Source organism: Choristoneura fumiferana, chromosome Z (assembly GCF_025370935.1).
Source record: "Choristoneura fumiferana chromosome Z, NRCan_CFum_1, whole genome shotgun sequence".
Classification (NCBI taxonomy): Eukaryota; Metazoa; Arthropoda; class Insecta; order Lepidoptera; family Tortricidae; genus Choristoneura; species Choristoneura fumiferana.
In genome coordinates this window covers 10,642,076-10,668,774 of record NC_133472.1, presented here as the reverse complement: position 1 = coordinate 10,668,774, position 26,699 = coordinate 10,642,076, and the positions used below count along the sequence as shown (strand labels likewise).

The 26,699-nt window shown below is 37.8% G+C and overlaps 1 protein-coding gene across 1 annotated transcript in view; it reads right to left on the bottom strand.

Moving 5' to 3' along the window:
- LOC141426805 (glucose dehydrogenase [FAD, quinone]-like) overlaps window positions 1-24,684 on the bottom strand; it is a 28,715-nt gene extending 4,031 nt beyond the window's left edge. The window contains exons 1-4 of the mRNA XM_074085990.1: window positions 24,463-24,684; window positions 10,567-11,486; window positions 7,364-7,580; window positions 2,623-2,824 (exon numbers count right to left, since the gene is read on the bottom strand). Of these exons, the coding sequence (XP_073942091.1) occupies window positions 2,623-2,824; window positions 7,364-7,580; window positions 10,567-11,447 (1,300 nt within the window). The 5' untranslated portion in view covers window positions 11,448-11,486; window positions 24,463-24,684. The remainder of the gene's footprint in view (window positions 1-2,622; window positions 2,825-7,363; window positions 7,581-10,566; window positions 11,487-24,462) is intronic.
- Window positions 24,685-26,699: the final 2,015 nt, after the last annotated feature.

Genomic DNA, 26,699 nt, shown 5'->3' with positions numbered 1-26,699 from the left:
TGCCAAAGTTAAGAAATCAAAAACACCAAATTGTTTTCCGTTTAGGCACCTACACACCTAAAAATTTTATAGGAAAAGAGGCGTCCTGATATATACCTATTTAACCTTTATTAAACTGGTTTAACTACAATCGAGTTTCATATGGAACAAAATAGATAGACATTGTTGTCGTAACACTGAACACGAACGATCGTTCTTGAAAGCATTTGCAACGGTTGATTTAATTTTGTTACGACATGAAGCATAAAATCGGCTGATCAGTTAAGTAGGCACCTTCTCCGTCGGGTGTCCAGCCACTATAAAGAAGCTCTACCCTAAACATGTACAGTAAGTATTTGTTTCTCATTTACGATCAATACTTAGTACCTATACTTAGGGTCTTATCTGTCCGCTACAGCTGTCATCGAAAAGAAAGACTTATTTTTTTCCTACAGTACCAATTTTCCCCTCCGGCGTCTTACGTCAAAGTCGTAAAATGTCCAGGTGTCCAGGTTGTAGAATGACCAGGTAGTACAATGTCAAGATCGTAAAATAACCAGGTGGTAGAATGTCAAGATCGTAAAATAACCAGGTGGTAGAATGTCAAGATCGTAAAATAACCAGGTAGTAGAATGTCAAGGTCGTAAAATAACCAAGTAGTAGAATGTCAAGGTCGTAAAATAACCAAGTAGTAGAATGTCAAGATCGTAACATAACCAGGTAGTTAAATGCCAGGTTGTAAATTGATATTAATAGTACATAGTACGAATTTTTTTAACAATATACCCAACTTTGTATACCGAAATTTATCTAAATCGGAAGGAATAATGGGGAAACTTTTGTGGATCAATTGCATGGCTGTATGTGGTCCAGATTTAAAATTTTATTACTCCTACGCAAATTGGCCGGGTACCATTGTATCGGGTACCAATTGGCGAGTTTTGAGAAATAGTACGTTGTATGTACTATCAAATGGAAAACGACTGGAGACCTCTTCCAAATAGGATTATCCATGGCGATTCTGCGTATTCCGTGAGGAATTGGCTAAGAGCTTGTGCACACTAGCGTTTTTGCCGGCAGTTCCTCGGCGGAGCGGAAACGCGGCGAGCACGCGGCGTGCACGCGGCGAGCACGTTATGGTACACATCTCCACGATTATTTGCTTCCAGCGCGGCCAGCTCTGTCATTTTAAGGGTTTTGTAGCCAAAATGGCAAAAACGGAACCCTTATAGTTTAGTCAAGTCCGTCTGTCTGTCTGTCTGTCCGTCCGTCCGTCCATAAGTCACAGGCATTTTACTCGAAAACTACAAGATGTATATCAATGAAATTTGGAGTACAGATGTCTTGTCAAAGCTGCTATTTAGTTTTGTAGTTAAATTACAAAAATAAATATTTATAGGGGGGGGGGGGGCACTCCATACACGTAACAGAAATTGAAAATTATTTTTTTAACTCGCAACAACGTGTGGCACACAGTTCGACAGCTCTTTTGAAAAGATCATAAGGTTTCTCAAAAACTTTTTTGATTAAGTGAAGATTTACGGAAATAATCGCTCCCAAAGTAGCAAAAATTGTGCCCCCCCCCTCTATTTTGTAAACCGTTTGTCCAAAAAATACGCAAAAATATGGAAAGGTAACGCTTAATAAATACTTTCAACGAAAATTGGTTTCAACATGATCGGATGTACCGTTTTTGAGTTATTGCCGAAAAACTGCGCTTCTCAACAAAATGGCGTAAGTGCCGTGAAGATACTCTCTTTTTCTGGTAATAGATTCTAAGACTGTAGTAAGTGTTTTAATTGTGTTATAACACACATAATATTACTTGATTTTTTCGTAATGGCTAAAAGGAACCCTATCTATATTTTTCATCTGTTTATCTATATTTTTCATAATAATATTAAGATGTGGCAAAATCAGGAGTTGTCAAATACCGTATTGACATTATTGTTTTATGAAATGCAAACGATTATGGTTTGTTTTTTTGGAGTCTTTTTGCATTTTTTTATTTCAACTCCAAATTCGTTACTTTTACGGGTATCCCGTGAAACCATCTCGAAAATACAAATTGAGACATGGATGCACAGAAAAACCAAAAAAAGAGACCAGCGCTGGGAATCGAACCCAAGTCCTCAGCAATCCGTGCTGCGCGCTATAACCACCACCGCTAGATAGGGGATAGGCATAGATGTCGCTAGTGCTGCTGCTTAAGTAGCATAGTGGAAAAAAGCAAGCTAAGATATGTGTGCATAGGAGAAATTCGTGTCTAGACTCCTGTCCAGCGGTAGTGTAGGGGTTATAGCACGCAGCACGGACTGCTGAGGACCTGGGTTCGATTACCAGCGCTGGTCTCTTTTTCTGGTTTTTCTGTGCATCCATGTCTCAATTTGTATTTTCGACATGCAAACGCTTATCAACTTTAGGGTGGTAGACCACATATTTGGCTGATGGTACTAAGATAACACTGGTTAGGCTAGCTATAATGATCAACCGTGTTAACGACCAAATATTACTGTCCCTTCGATATCGTTGTAAATAAACGGTTTTGACTGTAGGTACTTATGTTTAATTAAAACTCAGGCTGATCTTAAACTCTGATTAAAAATCTTTAATCGTTTCTATACAAAACAAAATCATACGTACCCAGTAAACCTCTTAGTACTCCTAACATGTCGCCAGCGAGGGATCCAGCGCCCATCACAATCTCGATGTCAGGTCGGTCGGCTGCGTGGTCCTCGGAGAACCTCGTGCGCGTAAAGCCCATTCCTGCCGCGCCGCCCGGCAGAGTTAGCGGGCCCGTGCCTGCCATATACGCCACCGCTGACAACGGAGACGCTGCCGTGAGCTGTCCCATTAAACACTGCTGGGTGATTCTATAGAAACGAACCTCGTCCGTTGAATAATCGCGGCACTCATCAGACTATTACAACTTAATCGGTTAATTCGCAAGTGTTATTATGTAATTGTATTGAATTGACCAATGTCAAAACATCAGGGGATTAATTTTTAACCCCCGACGCAAAAAGAGGGGTGGTATAAGTTTGACCGCTGTGTGTCTGTCTGTCTGTCTGTCTGTCTGTGGCACCATAGCTCTTAAACGGGTTGACCGATTTGAATGCGGTTTTTTAATTTGAAATCAGGTTTTCTAGCGATGGTTCTTAGATATGTTTCATCAAAATAGGCTCAGCCGTTTTTGAGATATTGAACTTTGAAGTGACAAAGTCGGGGGTTTTCCTACTTTTTGTTGGTTAGGTTAAATATAACAGGCTTAGACTTACTTCCACCTGTCCCTAAGTCTGTGTGTTTGTCCGGTAATAAGATTACCTATGGTAGTTGAATTTGACACATTTCATGTGGGAAATTGGTTTATGGTCCGATCTCCGACCACAGAATTCGATCTAAATGAATCTCGCACTTGTAAGTAGGTACTACGAATCTTCGGATAGTCACTTTGCTCTATCTCCACCGAACATTAGAGTTGTGGATAACTGCACCATGTAAGTGGCGAGTCGTCGTTCATTGTGGCGTTCTAAGGGTGAGGCCTTTGTTCAGCGGTGGACGTTTTCCGATTGATGGTGATGGTGATGATTTAAAAAATGGTATTTTGATTCTTAACCGGGATAGTGGTTGGACGGTACCTACCTCCGAGTTGGAAAACGGTGTTAAATACTCGTGCTGCGTCATCGGTGAGTGTGAACGTACCTTTGCAGAGCGAAGTTGTTAGTGTTATTTGCTACCCTACATTTGACAGTTATAATTATGATGAAAATTACGATGAAAACGTGGGTATCTTGTGCGCCGGTGTCAGTTTCGTCGGGTAGTCGCGCGAACAGAGCGGCGGCGCGCAGTACGCGGGTTGCAGCAGCCGCCGAGTCGCGTTGCTCCCAAGAGGAAGGGCTACGGATTAGCCCGAAACATGTCGAGCTAAACTCGATTTAAGACGTGAGTTATCCGATTCAGGGCCTGTTTCACCACTTGTCGACTAACTAAGTGACGAATATCAGTGATGCCGTCTCTGTTTGTTTTGTCCGAATAAACAAAGACGGCATTACTTTAATCTGACACTTAAAGTTAGTCGACATGTGGTGAAACAGGCCCTCAATATAGTTTACTGATTCCTATACCCTGATTCCTATTAAGATAATATTCTACGAGCAAACGGGCCAAGTTATGATTGTCTAACGAGCACAGCGATGAGTTCATGGACGGGACTCTTTCAAAATACCGCACCCTGTATTACGTAATGCTCTCAATCCGCCAAACACATGTCTTTTATGCATTAAAACAGTGCTGAAGTTAATTCCATTAACAAAAACGAATAATTAAATCACGACTTTAGGTGTACCGGATCAATAAGGACAGAACTGAGACCCTACCCTACCCTACCCTGCCTACTTATGTGTTATGTTATGACATCCAGCTATCTACATACCAAATTTCATGACTCAAAGCCCAGCGGTTGTTATTTCCAGATTGTATATCCCGATATTCCCATGGGATAGGAATCCCATGGGAATATCGGGATAAAAATTAGCCTATGTGTTATTCCAGATGTCCAGCTATCTATGTTCCATGTTTGTAACAAACATACACACACACACACAAACTTTCGCATTTATAATAATATATCTTTCGTAGGCTACAAACAGCGGGATAGGTCATTTTAATCTAACGTCCGTATCGCTATTAAGCTCCGAATTGCCTGATTTACTATGTAGGCTAGCGCTTCGGCGAGGCACACAAGGCGCAGCGAAATTGGTTCGGGAGGCATTGGATGGAAACTGCTCCGAATTTAAAACTGCTATGACCTGTAGAAGCTGAAGTTACTATGTTAGTTTAGGTACCATAGATCTTTGCAAAGTCATTGCTAATCTTTTTTTTATGTAAGTAGCCATCTACGCAGCTTCAGACGGGTATACATGTCAAAAGAAATTAGATATTCAAAAACTACAAGGTTTATTATTTATTATTGCTATCTATTTTTTCGAAGTATTCACCGTTATACACTTTTTCATCCGGCTAAACCACTTGGAAAATGTCAGTGACCATTCTTCTTTGGGTACCTCAGAAATTTCATAATTATAGGCAGCCAAGGCATCTTCTTTGGTTTCAAATCGCCTTCCTTTTAATTTTTCTTTAATTTTTGGAAACAGGTAAAAATCACAGGGTGCCAGATCAGGAAAATATGGCGGGTGAGGGAGTATAGTGACATTTTTCGAACTAAAATAGTCGAGTGTTCTGGCAGAAGTGTGCGGGGCGGCGTTGTCGTGGTGCCAGAGCAGGTGCTGGGTTCCTGACTTTGGCCGCTTGTCACACCAAGCTGACAGCACCTGTGGAGCACAAACTGTCACATACCATTCTGAGTTGACAGTTCTTTGATCCTCTAGCACCACTGTCACAATATGGCCTGTCTTGCAGAAAAATGAGGCAAACATTTGTTACTGTGTGTTTCGTGCTTGGCGACATTTTGTTGGAGTCGCCTCATCTTCAAAGCTCTCCCGCCCTCTTTAAAATTCAGCAAACTAATTAAAGACTGTTGCACGAGAACAAACAGACTCACCAAAAGTCGTGGTTAAAAGTTCAAAACATTCTTGGGGCTTTAAACCCTTTTTAAAGTCATAATAAATCATAACTCGAAAATCACGTCGACTAAGTTCCATTGTAACCGCAAATTCCCGCCAGAATCAATCAGAAAAAATATTTAAAAAAAAATATTACGCAGATTTCTGGAGTATTCCATTTTTAAATTTATAGCTATTTAATTAGCCTTCACGGTGGTGTATAACTGGCGAGTATCAATCAAACGAGCATGGAGTACCTAATTTCTTTTAACATGACCCTCGTAATGACGAAAATGAGACTAAATCCACTCTACAAGCATCTTCTACCTAGTAAATCGAAAATCGGATTTAAAAATCGGATTTATTTACTCTTGCATAAATTTTTCTAAACCATTTTATTTAATTCAAACACAAAAAAAAACTAAATTCTTGCTGCCGTTATGAAGTCATGCGCGAACGAAAATACTTTTGACTAAGTAATTAATTTTTATTTCTAGTTAGAAGAGATACCAGGTTCTCAGATGCGATACTATGAAAGCAAAACCGGCCAAGAGCGTGTCGAACACGCCCAAAATAGGGTTCCGTAGCCATTACGAAAAAAATAAGTAATATTTTTCTAAGGATTTTGTATTTTATACGGAATCTTCCAAGTTTAGGTATATTTTATACCTTAGGCTGCTATTCAAGAGTAAACTACTAATAATTCTCAAGCAAACTTAGCCGTTATAGTTTTCCTTGAAAGCTTGATATACTTACTACCATCCTGAATTTTTTCAAATTTTTCCACACACCTGTTTAGATTTTAGAGGGGGGGGGGGACGCTCAATTTTAATGAAAATTCGCAATTTAAAGTTGAATATTTCGCAAACAAATCACTAAATCGAAAAATCGTCTTAGCAAACCCCTAATGGCTTTAAAAGACCTATCCAACGATACCCCACACTATAGGGGTGGATGAGAAAAAAATCACTCCCACTTTACGTCTATGGGAGGTACCTAACCTAATTTTTTTTTAATTTTTTTATTTTGCTATTTTGTCGGCATAGTTAACATATATATCCGTGCAAAATTAAAGCTTTCTAGCATTGATACTCCCGGAGCAAAGCCGCGGACGGACATACAGACAGACAGCTATGGCGAAACTATAAGGGTCCCGTTTTTGCCATTTTGGCTCCGGAACCCTAAAAATAGAATAGATCATATGCTAGTAATAAACCGGCAATGTTACTATCCACGTCGGAACCAACTAGCGCAAGTACTGCTGCTTGGCGACAGGTTTAGCGAGTAAAATGATGGCAGCGATCCGGAAGGACTTCGCAGAAGGGCTGCTCGCTAAATGATCACATAGCAAAGATAGGGTTAATCGTCAATTACTGGCCACCTTTCAATAACTGGCCACCTTATATTAAAAAATAATTATATTTATATAGGTCACCAGAATACATTTTAGTATCTATATACTCGTAAGGTGGTGGATTAGTATAAGGTGGATTGAAGGGTGGCCAGTAATCGACACCATGTCTAAATATATGAACTCTGTTTATAGGTTACAGAATTCATTTTTAGTGTAAACTGGCCTGTTATTGAACGGTGGCCAGTAATTGTCGATTTATTACCCAACTAATACTTCGAGTTTCATGTCACCTATTTTAAACGAACAATCAATCGTGTTTTCCTGAATAGAGAGACTGAATTTGTCACCATAATTGATGTCAGCTTCTGACTCGATGACTACAAAAGCACAAAAGGAAGTATAACGTCCCGCGTTTTAAAAGCAATTTCCGTAACGTAACCTCCAAAGGTTTCTTGTATTAATGTCTTACATCGTTCACGCAGAGCCGGGAATCATTCACGATGAATGCGTTTCCGGAAAATGTGATGTGGTCCTGGAGATTGTATCCCACGGGGAGGTCTAGCACTGGTGTGATGCCCATTTCCTGAAGGTGCGCCGTGGGACCTACTCCAGACACCATCAGAATCTGTGCTGAGCCGATAGTACCAGCCGCTAGTACTACTTCGAGGCGAGCACGGACGCGGTACCTAAGAAACAAATTAACATCGTCAGAAAAGCTAATTTACGATCTACCTAACGCAATAAAAACAAGAAGGCACGAGCCCTTTTCCCATTTAAACCTTAAGCCACAGATAAAATCTTTTTTATTTGCTCAAAGATAGGTAAACCGACGAAATACTTCTCATGCTTTTAAACAAGGTTTCTTTCTCCGTTCTCCCACCCAAGTATTAAAAACCGGCCAAGAGCGTGTCGGACACACACAAAATAGGGTTCCGTAGCCATTATGAAAAATTAAGTTATATTTTTCTAAGGATAATTTATACGGAATCTTCCAAGTTTAGGTATATTTTATACCTTAGGCTGCTATTTACTCATGAACTACTAATAATTCTCAACTGAACTTTAAAGTTGAATATTTCGCAAAAAAATCACTGCATCGAAAAATCTTCTTAGCAAACCCTAATGGTTTTAAAAGACCTATCCAACGATACCCCACACTATAGGGTTAGATGAGAAAAAAAAATCACCCCACTTTACGTCTATGGGAAAAATTAAATAAAAATATATATTTTTTAATTTTTAATTGTACCGTTTTGTCGGCATAGTTTACTTATATATCCGTGCAAAATTACAGCTTTCTAGCATTGATAGTTCCGGAGCAAAGCCGCGGACGGACAGACAGACAGACAGACAGACACTATTTATCGAACTAACTGAGCAGAACCTCTTAGTAGAAAAAGTCATACTAACACTTACTGTGAGAACGTTCTACGGTGGGTCAGGAATCAAATGGTTCGACTGCGACTGTACAGTACACTTATTTCCCGGGTAGGTGGAAAAATCTTTGTAGCGCCCAACAGGCACAACTAATCTTCTTATACTTCATATTTTTTCTAAGTAATATACTGCCCTCTTACACCAAAAGGCGCTATCTCAAAAAAAAAGCTTTTCTGTCATTTACACCATGTGATGCAGAATGTTTTAAGCTACACAATAGTATTAATAACTCAAAGCTGTTTTTTTATTGTGATAGAGCCTTTTGGCTTAGGAGGGTAGTACGAGTATAATGCAATTTATGAAACAAAAACCAAGCGACGCTGCAAGCAGTGGGTGTACCACAGGTAGGTATTTTACCTTTTGTTTTGGACCCTGAAAATATTTCCCAAGCTAAAAGCCTGTTTTTTAAAGTTAGATGATACTGGATCCCATACAATGCCTTTTCTAATAATTACCCCAATTTACGGCAATATTGCTGTCAACCAAATACTACATTGAACGACTTCTAGTTTCCAATGTCTTCGGATAAAATTTCATCTTTTCAGCGACGGTTTTTTTATTTCCCTAAAGATTACGATAGCAGCGTGTGGCTTTAATGTTTAGGAAAGGATATAAATTCGAAGTTCTAAAACAACAATAACATAATTGCATTTGTTTCCAAAAAGTAGGTATGTAATGATAGAGAACGGTCAAAAATCGATAAAAAAGATAACAGATTCACATTTACGTCAGTGTTTTTTAGAGGTGCAAATTATAAATAAATAAATATCATGGGACACTTGACACCAATTGACCTAGTCCCAAACTAAGCAAAGCTTGTAGTATGGATACTAGGCAACGGATAAACAAACTTATATAGAAAAATACATACTTAAATACAATAGACAATACATATTAAACATCCAAGACCCGAGAACAAACATTCGTGTTATTCACACAAATATCTGCCCCGGCCGGGAATCGAACCCGGGACCTCAAGCTTCTCTAACCACTTGGCCATCCGGTCGTCTTATGGTCTCTCATGTAGCACAAGACAGACTATTTAATAAGTTGATCTTTATAGTAATCTATACGAGTAGAATCTTTCTTTCTGGTTTGTATTTATTTATACAGTTACGGAATTACGACTCGTACCCAGAGGGCAAGTGATAGGTTGTACCTCCACCCCAAAAAGGTTTGTTGTCTATGAATGACCTGCAAGCCGTACATCTCACTCCGGACCACCTAGGTAGGTAATATGAGAAGCGCTAAAATATCCAACCGATAATAAAGTCTATGGAGAGCGATATGACATTGTATCATTATCTTACGACGCTAACATATTACTAGGATACGTTAGCCATCTTAACCCTCTTAATTCTTAAGATGTCGAGCAATTTTTGAAATCACATCCATGAAAATATCACCCGAAAGCCCGAAAGGTAACCATCAAACTATAGCGACTCAAAATTACAACTAGTTTTTGTTATAAATGAATTAGAGTTTTAAATTTCGGTTAACTGCTCTGCTCGCATTCTAAATTCAGTATTTCCAAACGGGGTATTCAGAGCACATGAAACGAGCCGCTCCGCTTCGGAGCCACTTTTAGCAACTTTAGGTTTTAAGTTTGACAAAAACGGTACAATAATGACAGGTCGCTAGCCTGTTTGTCGCCGCTTACACCACATGCACGGAACCACGTAAGAAATGGAGAGGTGTAATTCTAACCCGACCGACACCACACGGGGGGCATAATTTTCAATATATTTAAACAGTATTTTAATAGATATATGATTGAAAATCGCCCCTCAGTAGTTTCTTTCATTCGTATTATGAAAGGCGACTACAAGCAATATCAAAATAAACATAAATTCGTAATGTAATTGAAACTGCGTAGGTAAGGTATCTACCTACTTAATTAATATGATATTGATTTGATGAATACTGAAGGAAGACTCCTGTCCTAAATAAAAACTACCTACATACCAACTTAATAGCCACAAAAATAAGTTATCGTCATAAAAATTGGTTTCAAAAAGTGTTAGACACCAATCCAGAAATTTTGGTACCTAGTGGTATTAGTTTTTTATTATTTTATTGGACACCACCTCTTGGGCTTGAGTTTATAGTTAAGTTTTATATGGTTATTTTTTCTTAAATTATTTTATTTGTTTTATGTCTGATGCATGTAGCATTAATAAGTAATACATATTATTAATTACCTATGTATTTCGAAATTAAAAAATCATACATCACCTCTTGTTGTTTTTGATAAATTCAACGCCATTGGCCGTTTTCGTATAAGGGTTGATTAATAATTTAGTTACAATTGAAAACTTGGACACTTTCAGGTTTGGCCGAAATCGGATGGGCTCTAAAAATGCTTTTGAAGTGCTGCATCTTCTGCCTTTCCTCATAGTGGCTTGAGGCTTGGAGAACCCGATAACGTTCTCTCCATTCGGGTCACTCCATTCGTACCCAAGTTCTTCCCCTGCTCTTCTGAAAATACTTTCAAGAGGGGACCGATACGGTGCGTAATCTATGTCCAAATACCCACCCCTACCATGGTATGAAGAATTCATTAGTTCCGGAATTCGAATATTCTCTGACTTTTTAAAATATGGCAGCACTTCGGAATAGCTCCAGCCTTCATTACCCATTCTGGCCCAGTCATTGTAGTCGTCGGGGTGCCCCCGTTGATAGATTAGGAAGTTTAATACGCTGCTGCCACCGAGTACTTTACCGCGGGGCAAGAAACAGACTTTGCCTCGGAGATCCTTACACGCTTTTTCTTGTGGTTCGGAAGTGTAACCCCAATTCATAGGTGTTAAGGAAAGGAAAGCCGCAAATATAGGAATATCGGAGAAGAAATTTTCATTGCCCCCAGCTTCGAGTAATAAAACTCTCCATTTTTTCACTTCGGTCAGTCTGTTAGCTAGGACGCAGCCCGCCGATCCCGCTCCGACGACAATAAAATCGAACTCCTCTTGATCTAGCGGGGTGTAATCGGGCAAAAATCCCTCTTTCGGGGACCGAGGCAATGGCCGAAACATGTCTGTCCAAATATCGAACACTTTGGAAGGCGTCATTGCGTGTATCACGACAATCGAGTAGAGGTACAACAATATTCGTCGCATTTTGTTTCTGGCCGATAAACTTCATTTCTTTGTCAATTCCTGCAACAAGGAGCACTAAATGTTATATCATATCTATACTCCGTGAGCTCTTAAAAAAAACCTTTGGATTTTAGAAGCATACTTCGGGTATTGACATTGACACGCGATCGTGATATGCGGTTCTGTTCTGTTATCAACTTGCAAAACCTTTCGAACTTACCGTAAAATGTAATGTAAAGAATAACCATCAGTACAAAATAAACCTTACTGTAATAATATTACGCTTATTTATCTTTTTCTAATTTTAATACAATATGACTTTTGGTCATGATAGAAACCAAACAAAATCAGTATTTTCGAATTCTTTTATCGTTAATTTAAATAGAGAACACCCCGCCTTAACACACTACTTTTGTTTGTATGTATATAGAGCTGTTATCTGTGTCTACTTCTCTTGGGCATGTCAAATAAATGTCTGCTTCGTTTAATATTTTTTTCATCACACTTGCTCGTAAACAGTGTGGTAACATGCAGGCTACCTTAGTTGCAACCCCCCAAATAAAACCCTCGACCTTAATGTGCTTGTCATGAAACACGTGGTCGATAAATGAGTCATTGCGCGTACAAATTTTCTTGTCATGAAGCCCAAGGTCGGTAAATGAGTCAGTGCCCGTACTGATGGCGCTGCGCGCGCTCTTGCTGCAGGACTACATGGACCACATGCACACGCACGTTGCGGCGCATGCTGAGGGAGGGGGAGGTTGAGGGCGACGCTGAAAAGAGCACAGCCTAAGGTATCGCCAATATATGGAAGAATTATATTTTTTCTTTTACAAATATAAAATTTTACTTGCAAATGTAATGAAAAACATTGTATGTCGCACGGGCGGTACTAGAATTACGAACATCGACTCATTAAAGCCCTCAGTCTTCGACTTCGGGCTTCTAATAGACTCTCGTTCGTAATTCCTTATTTACCGCCCTTAAGACACAATGTACTATTAATGTACTTTTCGAAATCCTTGTTGCTTCTATAACTCGGCCTTGAACCTCATTAACATACTTACACCTTTCTTGAAAGTTTCAGTTTTTTAGAAAAAAAAACATTATAAACGGTTTCCCGTCATTGGCTATTTACAGAAATACTCTGTTTTAGTTGACTCCCCATGAAAATTAATTTTCGAAAAATAAACTAAATACGAGCGTGATGGATTGCTACTATGTCAAAAAGACAATTGTCATTTTCTACTACACGAATCCTTCCGATTTCCCCCGAAACCCGAAGGTTTCTAAGAGCTCATGGATTGTACCTACACTGAATTCCGTTCTTAATTTCACACTTCGTTGTTCTTACAATGTAACTAAACCAAGTCTAAAACAAGAACTAAAGGATATCAGTATGTACAGTAAGGTTGTGTTGAATTGTTCACTTATACAAGATATCTAATGCGATCTCTCATATTCGAAGGCCACCTTTGTTCCGATTCTGCTGGTTTGTGTCTCCGTGTGTTCTAAGAATATAAATGGATGTTAATGGCTGAATCTGCTAATCAGTAAACCATGTCTCGTCATAAAGTACCCCGACGGGTTTCCCACTGATATTTCGTAGGCACTGCGTGTTCATGCGTTTGCGTAAACATGGACATACATTTAACTTCGCTACGGTTACCTACAAGCAAATTCCGGTAGTATATTTACTTAATTACTTAGTTTAAGGGCCCGGATGAATAGTTGCAACATTTTTTAATTATAAATAAACAGTTACTGGGTGTCGTATCGCTTTAAATAAAAATGTGATCCACTTGATATCAGTCAAGGTCTGGGAATCTTAGCAAGGCGCTCCGCTCCATTGTAGAAGTTCCACAAAGTTACGAAATGGTTCTCTCAGTTACGATTCAACACACCTGTTTGCCCATTTCATTGCTTGTTTATTTTGGAATCCATTACTATCCCGGATCCTCGGCTGTTTGGAACGCGTTAAAAGGATTTATTTGTTCGTAAGCTTTCGAATCCGTAAGAAATACTTTTTAATTCCAAATAATATGTTGTAAGTTATATCAAGAACGAAATCTACTTGGTACGATTATTTCCCAAGGAATTGTAATTTTACGTATAGCTAATAAAAATTCTGAATATTTCAATTATGACGAGAGTAGGTAGGTACGAGTATATTGATCGCAATAACTATTGAAAGATCATTACTTCAACATAATGTGTTTTTGTATTTTCATAGGTTATACAAAAAGCCAGGTACGATTACGTTCCCTGATCGCTAATGAAATGTAATCATTTGAACCATTATCTCCGCAATAATCCTTTTTAGGGTTTCGTACCCAAAGGGTGCCAACGGAACCCTATTACTGAGACTTCGCTGTCTGTCTGTCTGTCTGTCCGTCTGTCACACACAGGGCTCTATCTCTTGAGCCGTAATAGCTAGGCACTTGAAATTTTCACAGATCAAAGTATTACAGTGGCCGCAACAACAACAAATACTATAAATAAAATAAAGTTACAAATTGAAGGGAGTCGTCGTACAAGAAACGTGTTTCATTCAGCGGTTTTTGATTGCTAGGCTGCCAAGATGACGGCCGTCAGTTGCTAGGGGCAACGCCCGTGACTCTATGTTGTTTAATGTTTAAGTACTTATTAATTTGCGATTTTATAAAACCTTCGATAATTATAATAATTGTTTCTAAGGCCGTGGTTTATTTTTTTGTGCAGCATTAAGACTAAATAACAATTTATGATCCACAAACCTCCGACACACACTACACAAAAGCCAACTTCAATAAAGCACTCACAGCCGCTGTACTTAATTTTTTTACACTAAAAAATGTCCGTTATATTCATACTAAGTAACAGTATTTATTTACAAGGTCAAATTTTAAAATCAGGTTAAGATTTATTCGCTAATTCATAATAAGTACGCGCCGTTCGGCCGAATTACTGCGTTCAGCCAATTTTTTTTTGGCGCTTGACAAGAGTCTAAAGCGCTATGCAGCCTCCGACAGGGCGACAGCCAAAGAGGATGAGAATTTAAAATTGTTCTTTATTCAAAATATTTGCACATTTTGGTGATATTTTTATTAATTTGAAGTGGATATCTTCAACCGATTGAGCTGAAATTTTGCATGCATGTATAAATCCGATGACAATGCAATATTATTATGACGTAGAGCTGATCTGATGATGAAGTTAGATGTTGGCCGTAGGAACTCTGTAATAAAACGACACGATCGCATCGATATTGGGTCTCATTTGATTCGTCTTGACGACTACCTACTTTGGTAACCAGCGGCAAAAAGTACCGCCAACAAAAAAGCTTGTATTAATTTTTTTTACAATAAATTATTACTGAACTATTTGTTTTTAAAACATTGTACGGAGGTGCGGAACCCTTCATGCGCGAGTCGCTCGCACTCGCACTTGACCGATTTTATTGTAGCAGTTAACTTCGTTATAAATAGTCAGACTAAGCTGGGAAAATAAATACCCAAGTAAGTATATGTTTTTTTATCCACACATTATATTTCTATTCTTCTTCTTCGTTCTGTGGTGCTTCTCAATTGATTTTGATGCTTCAATAGCACGTATGCTGACTGCTTTGCACGCTCGTCTGGCTCTTGCGATGTATTGGATTATCGTTTGATTTCAGCTGACGAAAAGCGAACAGTTTGGCGAACATAATGTTTCTATTTGTTAATAGGTTTTAAGTAGGTACTAAGTATTGTTGACACTTTGTATGCTAATGTCTTGGTCTAATATCGCGCTGATAATAGGATTATTTTACAATTTATAATGATAACCCTCTCATTCTAAAAGGTCTGTGCCCAGCAGTGGGACATATAATATACCTACAGCTGTTGCCCGCGACTCCTTTCGCGTAGTATTCGTTTATCGCTATCCCGTGGGAACTGTGCAATTTTCCGGAATAAAACTATCCTGTCCTTCCCCGGGACTCAAGCTATCTGTAAGTATATCGGATTTCATATAAATCGGTTCAGCGGCTTAGACGTAAAGAGGTTACAGAAAAACAGCCAGGCAGATGATGATGACATATAGATACTAAGGGGCTGTTTCACCATCCATTGATTAGTGTTAACTAACGGTTAAATGTGATGCCGTCTCCGTCTATTCGAACAAACCAAATGAGACAGCTTCACATTTAACCGTCAGTTAACACTAATCAATGGATGGTGAAACAGCCCCTAAGTAGTTTATTTTATTTATTATTATGTTTGAGTGCAAGTCAATTTACATATTATTTATAACATTATAAAAACCGGCCAAGTGCGAGTCGGACTCGCGCACCGAGGTTTCCGTACAAATTTGTAGTTATTTATGAATATCCAGTTCAAATTTCATAGTTCTAGGTCAACAGAAAATACCCTATACTCGTACCTAAATTTTGATTCCCTTGAAAGTGTCGAAATACATATACGTTTTTTGAGACATAAAGGGCCGTATCTACATTTTTGGGGTGCCGTAGTCAACTAGGAAGCCTTATAGTTTTGCAATGTCGGTCCGTCTGTCTGTCAGTCCGCGGCTAAGCTCAGAGACCGTTAGTACTAGAAAACTGTAATTTGGCATATTTGGTATATCATTCACGCCGACAGTGTTAAAAAAAAAAACAAAAAAAAAAAATAGGGCACCATTGACGTAAAGGGGGGGTGTTTTTTCTCGACTAACCCTATAGTGTGGAGTATCGTTGGATAGGTCTTTAAATAACCATTGGGGTTGTCAAGACAATTTTCCGATTCAATGATCTGTTTGCGAAATATTCAACTTTAAAGTGCAATATTTATTTATTTATTAATTAAATTTTCATTAAAATTGAGCTTCCCCCCGCCCCTCTAAACCGGCCAAGAGCGTGTGGCGTGTCAGACACGTCCAATCACACAACACCGTATCATTTTAGGTATATTTGACAAATAATGATTCAACCGCATCATTTCTGGAGAAGTCCAAACTTGGTAAGTATGTTTTGAAAATGATTTTAGGGTTCCGGAGCCAAAATGGCAAAAACGGAACCCTTATAGTTTCGCCATGTCTGTCTGTCTGTCTGTCTGTTTGTCTGTCCGTCCGTCCGCGGCTTTGCTCAGAGACTATCAATGCTAGAAAGCTGTAATTTTGCAAGGATATATAAGTAAACTATGTCGACAAAATGGTACAGTTAAAAACTAAAAAAAAAACTTTTTTTTAGGGTAATTCCCATAGACGTAAAGTGGGGGTGATTTTTTTTCTCATCCAACCCTATAGTGTGGGGTATCGTTGGATAGGTCTTTTAAAACCATTAGGGGTTTGCTAAGACGATTTTTTGATTCAGTGATTTGTTTGCGAAATATTCAACTAAACCGGTGGGTGGAAAAATTTGCAAAAATTCAGGATGGTAGTAAATATATCAAACTTTCAAGGAAAACTATAACGGCTAAGTTTGCTTAAGAATTATTAGTAGTTTATGAGTAGGTAAATAGCAGCCTAGGGTATAAAATATACCTAAACTTGGAAGATTCCGTATAGAATACGAAATCCTAAGAAATATATTACTTAATTTTTTCGTAATGGCTACGGAACCCTATTTTGGGCGTATCCGACACGCTCTTAGCCGGTTTTATTTTTTATTTTAAACAAGGGACTGAAATATATTGATGTGATATATTTTTAGAATCGTCTTAGTAAGCCCTGTCATTAGATACCACACGCGTTAGTTTTCAGAACAAAAAAAATATTCTCATACAATAAAAAAGATGACGTCATAACTCCTCTCCTTCTTTGTTTTTTTTTTCGTGCTACGCGGGTCAAATTGATTCGTATGGCCTCAAGATAACTTTTAACACCATTTGCAGCTTTTTTTGGCGTACCGCTAGCACTAGTAAGTTGCTAATGCGAAACGGCGTAAAGTGAGTACTCAGGTACGTAGAGTAGACTGTAGGCCTTGGCATATAAATATATCACTTGGTACACAGCCTAGTGCCACTGACTCGAGTACTAATCAAAGCAACCTTATGACGCCAATGTGACTTAGAATATGGACGCTTCCATTAGTTAGGTAGGTGCTTAAAGTAGGTACCTGATTAATAAAAGCCAGGTAGTGCCTCAATTATAATCACACACTTACCCCCTGTTTCACCATCCATTCATTAAATTTATTTGACTGATGAATGTGATGCCGTCTCTGTTTATTTTGTTCGAATAGACGGAGACGGCATAACATTTATCCGTCAAATAATCAATGGGTGGTAAAACAGCCCCTATTTTTTTTAATTACTTGAATATTTTATTAATATGGTAATTTTGTTGCAACACACAGATAAGTACCATTTTAGAATGTTATTTTACCAGGTGTTATTTAAAAAAGCGCCTTCATGCTATATTCAGAATCGTAAAATGAAGAGCAATCAGATAATATAGTTAAATAAAATACGTGAAGTTTTAGAAGATACTTTACAGTCAACAGAACAAAGCATATTCAAGCCATGTTTGGGCCTGTTAGAATAGAGTTATATTTTGACTATTTAGGGTCTACAAGGTGTTAATTAAATAACTGAAAACCTCAAGACACCCCAAAAATATTTTTTCATTTTAAGTTTGTTGAATTTATTTATTTTTGAATATTTTCATTATTTTAAAAGATATTCGTGTGTTTTGTTAAGTCATTAATTCTATCTTATTTATAACTCAACTCTTATAATATGTATTTTTTTTACTTGGCAATATACAAGTTCGGTAATATGTATTGTCAGTTGCGCTTTGACGTTTTTAGAAGAAAATCACATATTGATAGCAAAACTACCAGTATTAAATTATCGAAATTGTATGCAACCTCGCTAAAATATTTAATTGGTGCCTGTTGCAGTCGTAACTTTTAGACTATGGGCACAATAAGAAAATAAAATAAAAAATAAAATAAAAAAAGCCGTGGTGGCCTAGTGGTTTGAACCCGGCTCGCACCTCTGAGTTTTTCGAAATTCATGTGCGGAATTACATTTGAAATTTACCACGAGCTTTGCGGTGAAGGAAAACATCGTGAGGAAACCTGCAAAACCTGCGAAGAAATTCAATGGTGTGTGTGAAGTTCCCAATCCGCACTGGGCCCGCGTGGGAACTATGGCCCAAGCCCTCTTGTTCTGAGAGGAGGCCTGTGCCCAGCAGTGGGACGTATATAGGCTGGGTGGGAATGGATTTTGTCCATTTATTTAACATGCTTTTTGTAATTTTATGAGATTGTTAACAGTAGCGCATACCAAGGAAACAATTAGCACTTTGATATGAGCAAATACCCCGACCTCCGAGGAATAGACTAGTAATGGACAAGTCTATTAAGTGCACGCTACGTAACTATTTATACCCATTTCATGCAAATGGTTCGCCAGTGGCTTGGAACTATACTTGTTAACACAACAAAGTATGTTGGAAGACACTTCGGCCTTTAGGTACCTGTACGCTTTGAATGCTTGCAGGATGTCGTGTACATATAAAGCGATTTATTTAATCTGTAACTGCTATTTTAGGTACAGGGAAAGATCCAACCCTCATCCCTCTGTTATTTGATAGAAATATGAGTTAAATAATATCAGTATGGGGTTATACAGTGCCACAGGGTTGAACCGTGCTCCATTCATATTTATTGATTTTTGGGCCAATCAACTTTTTTACCGACACTAATCTGTCCGCGACATTTTTCAAACAATTGCAGATTTTTGTAAGTAAACATGTTTTTTCTGTAATTTTAATAGATGGTGTATATGAATATGCCATCGTACGTAAGTTCAACCTATTAAACCGTGAAATATCTTGGTGGATGTACGATTTTTTGGTAACGCCAGAGACAATTTTGGTAACGCAGGAGACGCCCAAAGTGTCGGTAAAATAGTTGATTGGCCCTTTTGCGTGCGTTTGTTAGGAAAGTAAAAAGGACCATAGAAAAAAGAATGATTTTAACAATTGGAAAACTCTGAGCGACAGACAGAATAGCGGCTGCTGAGCAGCGGTTGTTGTATATTATACTTACTTTAATTTCTAAACAAGAGGGACCATCTTTTAAAAATATTATCTATATAAATTACTAGGAAAAATCTGTGGCAAGATTTTACTAGACAACCCTGCGGCGTTTCATTTAACATTTCGAACAAAAAAAAGATAGCTGTAAAGTTTTACATTAAGTAGGTACAGGTACCTACCATCTGCAAGCTTAAGATTCAAATAATTTATTGAATCAAGCGTTACTTATTACGGAGGACCACAAGGTCGCGGAAGGTAAGGTCGCGGGTGAGCAAAGAAATTCTGCTTACTAGTGTTCTCCAGAATATAAGATCCAGGATATTTAACGCAATACGTTCCCTATTAGGGTTCAGTAGTTCTACAAGGTATCGTCATGTCCGTCTGTCCGTGCGTTGTAATTTTGCAATGAATGTTTTCTGACAAATCATAAAACTTCATCTGGCACGTACCTCTTACCTCTGCCAGCTTAAAACACTGAATCGATTTAGATGAAGTTTGATACGGGGATAGTTTGGGACCCTTGGAAGGTCATAGGACAGGTTTTATCCCGGAAAATTGCATAGTTCTCGCGGATAGCGATAAACGGATTCTTCGAAGACAACTGGCCCGACACATACTTGGCCGAGTTTTAATGTAGATATCCTTAACATGCAATATAAGCATATATCTACCGCATTGGTATAAACGTCAACCGTATGTACCTGCCCTGAATTTGGGCGGTGTACGAATGGTATCTCATCTCATGTATATTTATTAAACCATACGCACACGAATTCATAAATAAGGGAGGCAATCAGCGGCATGCTGAATTTACCGCCGTGACGCAGCGTAGGTACTCCCTCGTTTTACATTCGCGGGCAGCGGAGGAAGTAAATCTAAATTCTTAAAATTTTGCCAATTGCATTTTCTTATGTGCCGCATCTCTAGCTCTGGAGCATCATCATCATCTTGAGCCGAAACATGTCCACTGCTGGATGTACCTAAGTTTTTTCAAACAACGCCACAATGACTGCTCTAGTCAATCGGACTCCTGTGACCTCTACCGGGTTATTCATCATAGTATACCTTGTGAGGAGCTTACCCAAGCCGCGTCTTTCGGTAGGGGGGCCGTCATCCAAGAAAAAATTAACCCTAACGGTTATCAACTTATCAGTTCTTCCTGCAATGTGCCATGCCTGCTTACTTACATAATTACTTAAGTATTAGTTACGTGCCTGCCTTACCTTGTTTGTTACTTACTTAGTTTGACAATTCTTCGTGCTATGTTAGTTACCTACTTGGTTTCTTTCACGGATCTCCTCATTTCTGGTTCGATCTGAACGTAGCCCTCTCCACTGCTCGTTGACTGATTTAAGGTAACTAGCAGGTAGAGGTAACTAAGGTATAAGGTGACTATGAGAGCATTATGCATAAACTTCGAGGCGATCAGAGAAGAAATTTACAGCAAAATTGTTTACATGCTGACCTTCACAATCATGAATATGTGTCAAATGACCTTCATGATTAAGATTAAGCGTTGACCTTCGTGAGAATGGTTACGAAATCACTTTATTGGCCATGCTTAGCTCTGGACATGTAACAACATGAAAATGAGGAATTAAGTCCTGTCACGTAAACTGCGTGAATGATACATAATTGCCCTGTTAGTTTGACTTCATTTACCCAACGATTACTGTTATTATTAAATATACATTTACGTATCAATCCGTGAAGAAAAACTACAGGTCTTAAACATAATAAATTCAATGTATTTACTTATTTCATATTAAGCAATTGGTCCCTGACTGGTGTTAATTTGTAATTTTACCAAGATTGTTAACCAGTACATGAATACGTGTATGAGCATCGAAACGGGTTTCCGCGGTTGCTTAAGTCACATTTAGCCGCTGCACTTTGAAATTGGACTACCTGTGAAGTCACAGCATTTATCCACTAACATTTAATTAACTACTTACCTAACATTCGTAAAGGTCCCAGGAATTTACGTTTGGAACTCTTCAAGGTGTTTTGATTTTTTATTTGTAGGTAATTAGGTAAAAAGCCTGCCTCTAGGCTTGCTTGCGAACCACAACTAAAGCTTATACTTTATGAAATTGGCCTGTGCCCAGCAAAAAATATTAGAATAAAGATTTTAACAGACTCCAAAAATCATGATTTTTTTTATTATTATTTTGAAGTCGGTGATAAGCTCATTGATTTGCATGATAAAACTCTAACTCAATATTTATTCAAGAAGAACGGTCATATTAAAAAAAAACCATATAAGATAAAAAAATACATACATTCGAACTTAGAACCTTCTTCTTTTTTATATCGTGTAAAAACAATGTTAATTAAATTCTGACTAAACTGACACCAATAAGTGACACAAATAACGGTACCTAACCAAATGCTATGCAATGCAACATAGTCCTCGAATATAACAGAGTAATGCAAACAGCAACACAGTAATGCACTTACTGTGGCTTAATCGACCTGGGGGCCGATTAATGAAATCACACATGCGATAATATTTAGCGTTCAAAAACAGCGATAATTTGTGTTGATTTTGAAATAAGAGTACAGCAGTAAATCACAAGTAGGTATAATAATTATGCCACGTGTCGAAAACCGTATTAACACAATTATTTTGTATCAGTACCCAAGTCAAATTACTTACTACAAAAAAATGTGAATATCCAACTGGATAGCAACCGCTATTGGCATTATTTTTTCTTTTCCCTCCCCTTATAACTATGTGCAATGTAAGATTTGGTCAATATCACTAAATTTCGCAAGTAAATCGACTAAAAATATCAGTTTTAACAATTGTAGTCTTTTATCTCCCTTGGTGATTTGGTTAGATCTACGTTTCTATCATGTCTCTGCAACATAGCCTTTTACCACTCTCGAAAGGTAATTCATAAGCATGATTTTAAAAATCACCCCCTGAGCCTCTGCACCAATCATTATAAAAGCACTCTCAGTTGTTGGTTAACTAGCATTCACCTGTCATGCAGTTTTTGCAGTTTTTATACGTTTATTAGTACTTGTTTCAATGGGGAATGTCTGAAAAATTTAGAAACGCTTGAAATTTTTTATATCAATAGGAAACCTTTCTAATTAACAGAAAATATCAGATTTTTAAGTAGCATCAATTAATTTAAAAAATGAAACAGTTTTTTTTACCGCCAAATTACGACAGTCCGGCCGGTTACGGGTTGTTCAGAAGAATAAAAAGAATTATACATTATACAAGAATTATAACAAGAATAAAAAACATTAAAAAAGAATTTATGTGTCTTTGACTCGATCGTTTTGACACTTTACCACGCCCATAGAAACTGACATGAGCTAGCATGAGCTTCTATTATTATCTCTTATTATTATAGGCGACGTCACATCACAACTAGAGCTGCGCCGTAATACTTGGCTTGATACCATTTCAATTCTGAAATTTGGGCATCGGGATAGAAAAAAGGCGGCATGGCGGCAATGCGTCTGACAAGGCCATCGGTGCAACGCTCGGTGGGCTCGATCGGTCGTGGCTCTCCGCTAGCAGGTTTGCTAAACTTTATTGATATTTTATAACTATAGGCATTTCATAATCGGCATGGAACTTATGCCTATCACCGCTTAAATGAGTTGCTAATTTCGAGCGCCCGCGCAGATTAAGTTGAAACATTTAAAATTAACATATTTGGGTATTGGTGTTGTAACGAAGTACGTTAAACTGTTGAAACTGCATTTTAGTTATATACTGAGCGGCAAAAAATCTGGTCCTCAAATGTATGAGAGTAGGATGGATAGGAGGATGTATGTAGAGAATAGGTAATTTTGTATGAAGAGTGGGCCAAATTTTGTGCCGCTGAGTATATCTCAGTTTAACGCGATTTTGTTAGTTAGAGGTCAGAATGTAGGCATAAATGCCCTGAGTCATATTACAGTTTTCGAAAATTGCTTTTGTATGTACATATTTTTCCTTCTTATTTATACGTAATGCAATGAAATAGCTGCAAATAAGATGAATTCAACTTTAGTCGGTCTGAGCGAATGGTTCTAAGTAACATTCCTTTGCCGCGTTGCCGAAGCGGAAAACAACTCGGATTCTTTACACGCAACAAACATTCTACGTCTGGAAAATAAATGGCGAAGCTGTATCTACTACCGAACTCAATAGTTCAATTTAAGAGTTACCTTGCGTTGGTACGTACTTAATTAAATTAGTGAAATATTACTTTGTACTACGCGATAGTTTTAATGGATATAATTTATGCATAAGTTTCGGTTTATTACGTGCCACAAGCACTCCATCTTGAAACTGTAGTAATTTGGTATTAAATAATTATATTGTAACGTGTAATGACTGAAATAGTTCATTATTAAATTCGCTTAGAGTTTTGTATTAAAACGTGTCATTATTAGTTTAAGTTGTTTTAGTTTCATACATAAATACTTAAAATAAATGATTGTATTTAAACTTCTGATTGCAATCAATTAAAATTACTTTGTTATTGCGAAAATTGTTAAATGATCAAATTTTTATTATTGGTACACAGCTGTCAACGGCACAGTGAGCACATTTATAGGTTCATATATATATATCATTAATCCGTTTATGTGATGATTGGATCATGAATTCACGCCCGGGAAAGTTTGAACGATTTTCATTTGCATCGGTATTGCGATGTTTGCGTGAGAATCCAATGCTGGTGCCGAATTTACGCGGCGACGATCTGTGAGTATCATACGCCAAATTTTGCATTTGATTTGAAATTGGAACTTGTAGGAAGCTCTATGTAGAGTTAGTTGATGTAATCAATCAATATACTCGTACCTATACCTAGCACATAATTATGAAAGGTAAAGCGAAGTGGACATGGAATGGACTCATTAAAATGTCAAAAATAAATAAATGAACGCATTTCAAAATTACATAGTCGGCATTGAAATCCAGCCAAATTCTATTTAAACGAAAAAAAAAAACGTATTATGCAATTTTTTAAATCGTAGGTAACACCTTTTTCTTATTTTTATAAAAAATAATCAAGCTTACCTCGATCACTGTTAAATTGCACTCTAAGCGTGTTCATTAAATATTTAATGACATCCTTTTCTATTGTTCACAAGCACTGTATGGGCACGAAGTGTCGAGAGGTCATGAGGTCCACCTGCCTGTCCGCTCGAGTGTATGTGTGGCGGTGAGCACTGAATCGGTAGGTACGAATATGCATTGATACCTACAGGTCGCGTGCGCTCGGCGCAAAACGTAAATTTAAACTGCGTTGACCTTTTACGGTTGATACTTATAATGGTTCAGCAAAGCAGTTAATTTCCACCAGTGTGATAAAATTGATTGCGAATATGGGAGATGTGCCAAGGTCCACTGGTGAGGACGGGTGGGCGCGCTGCCACGCCCTCCGCACTCAGGCTTACCGAGTATCCTCAACAGCCATGCCAACTCCTACCTCATATTCTTATGCAGTTGGATGATATTAGTGTCCACATAATTGTTATATTTAGTAATGTTTTTTAACCGACTTAAAAAAAGGTGGAGGTCACTTGTTTTTATTGTTGATAAGTTAATACGTTTGGTAAGCTCCCATTGTTTTACAATCAAGATCTGATGAGTTGATCCTGGGGAAATCGAGGGATATCTTCAAATATTGTAGGCACACGTAATCGTATAAGTAAATGGAGTCTACTTTAGTAGAACTATTGCATTTGTTCTTGGAAATCAACATTTTCTTCAGTCAAATCTGAATATTAAAGAACTTGTAACAGTAAGTAGGTCATACTCGCATAATCTTCGAGCGTTTAAGCCACTGGTCACGCACACACGTATTTTTTATAACATAATTGACGGAAGCGTATACATATCCTTCTTATAAAATTAAACTGAATTGATAATACAAAGTAAAAACTAAATCGTCGTTTATTGTATTATTTCACCCGCATAATATATTTAAAACATATTTGGCACACAGTCAAAAATTAATACACATCACTGATGTACGTATGCCCAATTTTAAATCTCTCTAGATCTAGTGTTTAAGGCTGCGTGTTGTATGTCAGACAGTCACGTAATTACACCTTGATAGTTATAGAAAATATTTCAAACGAAAGTCGTAAAATATTTCATGAAATATAATGGCTTTTAAAGTTTATGTTTAGTTTCAATCTAATATGCACTCTATTAGGGTAATTAGTGTTGTGATTCTTTACCTACATACTAGAATATTAACGCCTAAAATTTTAATGTCTTCGAAAAAGTCTAATAGAGTGTCGAGAACACTTTAACAGCCCTGATTTTGCGTTTTTCGGCCGATTTGGAGGCCCATCTCAAAAATAACAATGTTTCATTTCGGCATGATTTCATGTCTTATTTCATTTCTTTGTACCTACTTATTTGGTAAGGCCGTGGGCAGGTTTTGGCGCGGGATTAATGTCAATCCTCGGGACAAAAACGAGTAACTTTGCACGGGTTTACAAAAAAATTAAACAATAATATTATGTGAAATTTATAGAAACTAAAGAGACAGTCAAAATCAAGACAGAAGTCCTGACAAATCCGGATGGATGGCAACACTTGGTGAAACCCTTATCAAGTCAGTTGTCGGCGGACCCCAATAATGTGTAATCGTTTGTCCTATCTTGCGCTCTAATAACTATGTCCGGCACCCTTAGGTACCAGCGCAGATAGAGATAGACGCCTCGTGCCTTTAAATTTCATTCATAACCAATGCAATGGTTGTTTTGGTAGTTTAGTTTTTCATTTCTCCCGTGTTTCAGAGCCGAGGGTAGCGTAGTTTAAATATATTTTTTTATGGATGAATCATAACGGCTTTCTTGATTGCGCAATTTTTTCCGTAATACAATCTTATGGATGCCGTATTAAAAACTGGGCTCAAGACTTGAAAATCACATTTTATTTGGACGTTTAATTTTACTTATTAATTCAGGCCCTTGTATTGATCCCTATATAGCGGTCCCGAGGCGGTTAATGTGTTAAGTAAGTCATTGATATAATGCTGAAGTGTAGGTGTTTCTGTCTGTATTTTTTTAATCTAAGGATTAGATCGCTTTTTAGATCTTACCTAAAACGTAGAAGTTACCTACCTAAAGGTAAACAATTGTAATAAAAAACCATTAAATAAAAAAAAAACAAAAACCCGTCTGCCTTAAAACTAAAAGGAAGAAAATAAGTCTAGTGGTCTAGAACTCTGTTAGGTAGCTAATTTAAGGTTCAACAGTCGGGACCCATTACTGAGAATTTTTGAGCTGGTCACGATT